This window comes from Ostrinia furnacalis, unplaced genomic scaffold (genome assembly GCF_004193835.3).
Source record: "Ostrinia furnacalis isolate ACB-3 unplaced genomic scaffold, ASM419383v2 OfSCF7341, whole genome shotgun sequence".
Lineage (NCBI taxonomy): Eukaryota > Metazoa > Arthropoda > Insecta > Lepidoptera > Crambidae > Ostrinia > Ostrinia furnacalis.
This window is the reverse complement of record NW_021137580.1, coordinates 573,310-580,863: the sequence shown is the minus strand read 5'-3', so window position 1 is coordinate 580,863 and position 7,554 is coordinate 573,310. Positions and strand designations below refer to the sequence as shown.

At 41.4% G+C, this 7,554-nt stretch overlaps 1 protein-coding gene across 1 annotated transcript; it reads left to right on the top strand.

Annotated features, from left to right (window-relative positions):
* Positions 1–838: 838 nt before the first annotated feature.
* On the top strand, positions 839–7,554 carry hd (humpty dumpty). The gene is made up of 10 exons (XM_028320031.1): positions 839–1,077; positions 1,396–1,523; positions 1,601–1,799; positions 1,885–2,018; positions 2,511–2,736; positions 3,066–3,216; positions 3,848–4,083; positions 4,632–4,835; positions 5,249–5,441; positions 7,298–7,554. Exons 1-10 carry the CDS (start codon positions 997–999, stop codon positions 7,474–7,476), a joined length of 1,731 nt encoding a protein of 576 aa, XP_028175832.1. The 5' UTR covers positions 839–996; the 3' UTR covers positions 7,477–7,554.

The window sequence follows — 7,554 nt, the reverse complement described above, 5'->3', positions numbered from 1 at the left end:
TCCCATGGTTCGATCCCCGCCGCTCGAATATTGTGGTGGTGAACCTATTCGTAACACAAGTATAATATTTATTTACCTTACCACTGGGGTTAACGGGATTATTTATTAGTAATTATCTTTATTTGTATTTACAAATTACTAATAAAGTTTTTAAATAAAATAAAAATTTCATTTGTTTTTTGTGTACCTTCGTACTGACTCAATGAGGGCTATCGTTTTTATACTTAACAGTTGGCACCCCTGGCGATTGACAGGACCTTACTCTACAGTGGCGCCATCTTGATGAGTGCAATTGCGATAGTCCTCCTACCACTTTAGCGCTCACCAGTTGGTGCCAGCCACTGGTCTTCGCTACTAGCAAGTGACAGGACCTTACTCTACAGTGGCGCTAACTGGTGAGCGCTAAAACGATAGCCCTCATTAAGAGTAGGCGCACACCGTTGATTTTTTGTCGGCCGATAGTTTAGTCGGGCTGTTGATCAGTATGGGCATGTATGGGAGTGCGCACACTAACTACGCCGATTCGATTTGGCCGATTCTTCATACAATTTGAAATCGAGCACAACTATCGGCCAACTAAAAATCAACGGTGTGCGCCTCCTCTAAACGCACGCGGACGAATTAAGCTAACATCAAACAAAGTCATTGTAGAAAAATAAACTGCCGTTATCCGATTCAGCTTTTTTTATGGAGCGTTAATTTATTCAGCGTCATTTTATTGCTTTTTTACTATTTCCGGTTGTCAAAACTGTAGTCTATGGTCGTAACTGGTCGTAACGGAAACTTCATTGTTTGATTAGTTCGCCGTTCATTCATTCCATTCATTGAAATTTGAATTCATTCATTCATAAACGTCAAAAAGTTGTATGTTTGGTGGGGAAGTAAACATTATGTTTTTTCTCGATGTATTTGAACTAAACTAGAATTATTATCACAACAACAATAATATATTGTTAGATATAGTGTGTGTGTTAGCTGTTAATTAAATCAAAAGTTATGGAGCCGCCTTCACCATGGAAAAGACCAAACGAAGTTATGCAATTACACAAGTTGAAAAGACGAAAGAAGGCTTTGCAGGTAACTTTTCTTATTTAGTTATTGCAATACATTTCATATTATAAAAGTACAATATTCTTTTTATCAGTAAATTTACCTGTATGATACATAACAAGTTGTTGTTTACCACAAAGAAATTCACCAATTTTCGTATTCTGTAAGCGTTTATGTTTGTACTATGAAATCAGTTTTACAGATTATTTAATACTGTACTGTAATTTATAATATTCCAACGTGTTTATTTACTAAATTCATGTCATAGTTCAACCACACAGCAGGCATAACATAACCTCTATCAAAACACTTGGTATAATACTGCTAAAGACTATATTTTTTCAGGAGCGTATGAAACAACCGGCTCCTTCAACCAGTAACGAGCCAGTCGCCACGAGCCAAACAGTAGATCTAGATTTTTCCAGATTAATAAACGGAGATTATGGAGACAAAAGAAAAAATCCCTTTTCGAAGTGAGCTATCAAAGTTTCACTATTTCAATGCATGTAGAATTAAAAAACATATTATAAGCATCACAATTATGTTCTAGAAACAACTCTCAAGCAACCAAAAAGCCGAAAGTGGAAGTGGAATCGCCTTTAGACGAGTCAAACGACAAAACATTATTTGCACTGCTGAAGTTACCTGCAAAATTACCACAGAAACCTCCCCAAGACCTGGACACAGAGAAACTTTCCACATTCTCCAATTTACTGCAGAAATTCACAGCAGAGCATTCCGTAGAACCTGTAAGTGTAAAGATTAAGAAATAGTAATATTTTCATGTTATAAAACCCTAAACAATATTAGTTACTTAGGTAATATTATTTTCAGCAACATATCGAGAAGAAGTATAAATATCTGCCCATTGATTGGGCATTAAAAACTAAGATTAGGTTAATGTCCCCAAAGCCTTTTGCTTGGACATCCAAGTTGAAAGCAAGTGAAGAAGCGTCAGGAATCACAGGGTGAGTAATTTAAACTTTTAATTCAAAATCTAAAAGTGGCTTATTTATTTATTTACTTATAAATAAAAAAGGTACATTTATTAAGATAAGTGATAGAATTCATTGGAAAAACTGTAGATCCTGGCTGTGCATTAGTTAGAAAGAGCGGTGGGATCAGTCCCGATGTGGCTTACAATAAGTTACAATAGATATTTTCTGCATATTTATCTACAAGCGTTTTCTTGGATGACTTCTTTCAGTTGTAACCAAAAACACACACAAATTAATTATACTCTAAACTTTAAGTATCATAGTGCAACTAAGGTAGCTAGCCTTTCGATCTAAACGTCACAGACGCTTGTCTTTAGCTTTGGTATTTAGTGCCAGTAACGCTGCGTTTGAGTGACATTCCCTAGAATTTCATACATTTGCATAGAACATCTATTTGTCGCTCTGTCGCGGCGTCATAGTCGCGACGCCACTGACGCTATAGATTTAATATGAAATGTGTAGATTCGTCCGCTGCCTCGACACCACCTCATCATCGTCTCTGGACACATCTCCACGTGCGTTGTTCCACCAGACCTGCCTGTACTGGCAGCACCCGCACTTGCCATGGCTGCAGCTGTTCCCGCGCTCGTCGGGCAAGGTCGCGGCTACCAGCTTCATGGCCACCAATGAGGATGTCAAGCAAGCCCTGCATAGGGAGTGGACGGAGAGCTTCAGGTCTCTGTTTCAGGTAAACAGCTAATTGATTGAACAAGAGGAGTCAGATATGTTGTGTAACATTTTAGCATAGGTATAATATTCTCTATTGAGTGAATCAGATAATTTTTATGTTAGTCTCCAAAAGCCCCAACTTTTTTAATCATAATTTTCTTACATGCTGCCAGGTTTGCTTTACTGGGTAAGTTTGATTGCTCATAAATGCGCCTTTAACTATGTAAGATAATAATAGTTATGCTCTACTGACTGGATTTGTCATCAGTTAACAAACGGCATACAGTTTTAGTCTTCCCTAAAGTGAACAGCCTAATCAAATTTTGAGACTGTGGTTTTTCCTTTCAGCTTGTACGAGCACTGCACTGCCCATACTTCTACGTGTGCGCGAACACGTTTACGGTACTGTTCCGCGCGGCCGGCGTCTGCGGCGTGACGGAACCCTGTGCGCTCATCGCGCCCACCTCACGTGGATTCCGGCAAGCGCTGCGGCAGGAAGGTATATTATATCTCTAAAATACCTGTATGTGTACTTATTGAATAAAATAAAATCCTACTAATATTATAAATGCGAAAGTTTGTGTGGATGTCATGATGTCTGGATGTTTGTTACTCTTTCATGCAAAAACTACAGAACGGATTTTGTTGAAACTTTACAGTATTATTGTTTATAGCCCAGCCCATATAGGCTATAATTTATGCCGATCTGTGACACTAAATTTCACGCGGGTGAAGCCGCGGGCAAAAGCTAGTAAAAAATATACATTATATTTTGTGCCTCAATACCAACGGGACTTATCCCACCACTGCAACTCCTGTATAGCCAGGATCTGCAGCTTGGTCTCCCAATGTAAATGAACCAGTGAATTTTGAGTAGTCCTGGGGATATCTTTCTCTTTTGCCTTACCTAGTACTAATGTTACTCTTAGATTGGAGACCAACATCTTCGTAGTTTTGTACTGGACACATTGGTTGTAGGTTGAATCAATAATTTATAATGACCATACTTCAGATTAACCATGCAAAGGCAGATCTTAAATTCTGACACCATGATGATGGTGAAACCATACGATAGAAAACATAAACTTCTCAATAAAACACTTCATATTTTTTTTCATTTCTGATATCAGATGTTGAATTCACAATGCCGCTCCGTTCGGACACCAAGAAAAGACTGAGCAACTCCGACGAGGAGAAGCCGAAGAACTCCTCGTTCGACAGCTGCTACGACACCATGGACGAGGGCTCTAGGCTTGACCCTCCGGAGGGCAAGGAAGACGACGGGTCAGGCGACGAGGACCCTGACCAGTTCCTCTCACAGTTGGGGCTGGAGACGGAGGTTATAAAGAAGATCAACATCAACCAAGTAAGTAATTTGTTTCTATTTTATCGTGTAAAGTTTGCAGTGTAAACAATATGGATGAGGGCTCGCGACTCGACCCTCCGGAAAGCAAGGAGGGTGATGGGTCAGGCGACGAGGACCCTGACCAGTTCCTGTCACAGTTAGGACTGGAGACGGAAGTTATAAAGAAGATCAACATCAACTAAGTAAGTTATTGGTCTACTTTGTCTAATAAACAAAGTAACTTTTTGTTGTTCTAGCCCATCTCTTCCTACTATCGTGGGAACGATATAAGGAATGTGGGAATTTTTTTAACCTTTGGCAACGCTATTTGACGTTAGCTATTCCTCATACCTATACGTCAACTATACCCAGTAAAATTCGCGAGTTCCGCGGATACAGAATGGCAAAAGATCTTTGTTGCAGCAAGCATTCCGCCGTACCAGAAACACAATCCTGTCCCATTCAGCACTATAATTTCATACCCATTTTCTTGGAATTCCAGGTTGTAAATCTGTAAATAATACATCTTTTTTGTTAGGCAGATAATTTAAATGAAACATTTCCTCCAGACCCGAGTGACCCAAACCGCGGAAAGCAGCGTGGACAGCGCAGCCGAGTCTCTGGTATTCGTGCGTGGCGCGGACGCGCAGGCGCTGTTCAACTTCCTACTCAACTGCAAGTCCGTGGTGGGCCCCACCGGGCCGCTGGCCGGCGTGCCGCCAACGCTGCTGGCGCCCGTGGCCTTCCATGGAGGCACGCTGCAGGCGCTCAAGGTAAGAAGGTTCTTCTATCGTTTGGACTGCAAATACCCGTCAAAGTACAATGTCGTTACGTTGCGTTGGGCACTTGGGCCACACAGTTGGATCCCGATATAGCTTGGAACGCCGGCGCACGTGCTTTGTGTGAGATTTCAGTACAGTTTAGTAGTACGGCGCTTGTCAAATTAATGTCCCGCAGCCAGTGTAAAAATGCTCTTCGCATGTCAGCGTTTTGCTGGGGACACAATATTCATGATCTTAAGGTCCAAAAAATAAGAAAAAATTTTAGTTGCTGAAGCTCAAATTTAATTTTTTGCTCACTGAAGGCCAAAATTTAGCAATGGAATCCTCTGGCTGATATTGATTATGAAGCTCAAAAAAACCTGAGTATTCCACTCTCAACTTGACATCTGTTTCTCGACACCCAGGTCCGCGAGAACACGGTCCACTCGGACAGCAAGAAGTACTACTCGATCGAGCTGCGCGGGCCCGTGCTGCCGACGGCGCTGCACTCGCTGCTGCGCGTCCTGCGAGACAGTTCTGCTGCTACCTTCAGCGCCACCTGCGCGCACCACGCGCCCTCGAAAGCGTTTAGCACGCCGCGAGCGCACACCGCGCCAGGTGAGCGACCACACCGTGCACTCGGTCTGGTCCGTGAGCACGTAGAATCCCGTCCAATGACCCCAAGCTACCCATCCTTATCGCTCGCGCGTAATTATATTGCTGTCGCGCTCGTACACTCACTGCGGGCGCGCGTCGCACAGTCGCGACAGCAATATAATTATAGATGACCCACGCTGAACTGTCCCACCAAACTCAATGACAGGGGGGCGCTACCATCGTTCAACTATATGGTTTCCGACATGGCAAAAATCGGAACCAGCGATCCGGTATTGACGGTGGCGCCCCACTGTCAATGTCAGGGGTAGGACAGTTCAGTATTTTGGAACTATACGCGCGAGCGATAAGGATGGGTAGCGAGTAAAGCCTGGTCCGTGAGCACGTAGAATCCCGTCCTATGACCCCAAGCTACCCATCCTTATCGCTCGCGCGTAATTATATTGCTGTCGCGACTGTGCGACGCGCGCCCGCAGTGAGTGTGCGAGCGCTACAACAATATAAAGGAGAGTCCGCTAATTTGGACCAGTTTTTTTCAATCCCATTTTACACATAGTTTTCTTTTGTTTTTGCTAATGTCCATGGTATATAATAAAAGATACATTATTCAACTTACTATTTCATAAGTATTAATTAACATGATTGTTGTATATTTAGCACAAATCAACAAAGTACGAGTTCAGAGCTTCGGTCCAATTTAGCCAACCGGTTCGATAATTTGTACCACAGGGTTACTAAATTGGATTTCAATAAATTTCAAGCCTATAAAAAAACTATGGCAAAATATTATACGATACATTCTTAACAAATTAGGAAACGAAAAGGAACAGTAGTTAATAACATAGACAATCGATATTGTTTTACACGTTATCACGATTTTGAGTACAAGTTTTGTAATTCCAATTATCGTAACGCACACTTGTACCTAATCTACTTTGCCAGTCTTTTGCTTTCATTTATTGTTAGTCAAACATAACTACGCTATTATAACTTCAAAATATGATTTACTAAAAAAAAATTCAAAATCCTTTGGTAAAGTTCCATACAACTTGATGTGGTACAATTTAGCCGACTAGGTGATAGTGCTTTTAAAAAATCGGTAAAAAATATAGCTTATAAATACCGAAAAATGTTTCAAATAATTGTAATCCAAACTAATTTACGCTTCTAAATAATATATTAGAAACACCCTGTGATTAAATTTAACAAAATTACAAACTAAACATGTATTGTCAAAAGTTACTTGAAAACAAAGAAAAAATACTTTTCAAAATAAAACACACGTGTTTGTTGTCACGGCAAAAACCACATGGCCGATATTAATTTATTTTAGTTGTGTATCGCTGAGTGTTGCAATAACAGACATTCAATAAATACTTTACGAAATATGAGGGTGGTACAATTTACCCGGCGGTACAATATACCGAACTCTCCCCTAATTACGCGCATTGGACGGGATTCTACGTGCTCACGGACCAGGCTTTACTCGATCGAGCTGCGCGGGCCCGCGTCCTGCGAGACAGTTCTGCTGCTACCTTCAGCGCCACCTACAAAATGAACTTTTGTTTCCAAAAACATAACCCTCCTAGCGCAGATGGGTAAAATGGTAGGCTTTAACTTTTATCTGTGTGACCATTTTACGAATGGGACGATTTACGTCAAACCCTGTTCTTCTAACGTCTGATAGCCTCATTCTAATCCAAAATATCATCATAACCAGTGCAGAATGCTTTGTTGAACATAAGCTTCTCCCATTCAACTCCGCAACGAGCAAGACTGTCGTTTCAGTGACTGGTGCCTACCCACGCTATCCCTGATTAGAATTTATAGCACTTGTCTAAGATTGTTTCATTTTACAGACGACAGCTCCAAAGAGAACGAACCGAACGCGTTCAGCAAAGCGTTCAACAAGGAGAACCTTTCCGACTGCGGCATCAGCGAAGACATGCTGCAGCACTTCTGCTCGCCAGACCCAAACCTGGTCACGCTGCTAGACAGCGTCAAGTACAACGCAGAAGACGACACTTACTCCTGGTGACGCGTGTTTTATTTATAAGTCAGTTGTTGAACGTGTTTTGTATCAATTGAGATCATGAATTAAAATATTTTTCATAAA

Bases quoted from the DNA above. Each gene is read 5' to 3' on its own strand.
- hd (XM_028320031.1), top strand. From the start codon at position 997: ATGGAGCCGCCTTCACCATGGAAAAGACCAAACGAAGTTATGCAATTA. The intron at 1,524-1,600 runs GTGAGCTATCAA...ATTATGTTCTAG, and splicing joins AGAAAAAATCCCTTTTCGAA to AAACAACTCTCAAGCAACCA. The intron at 1,800-1,884 runs GTAAGTGTAAAG...TATTATTTTCAG, and splicing joins CAGAGCATTCCGTAGAACCT to CAACATATCGAGAAGAAGTA.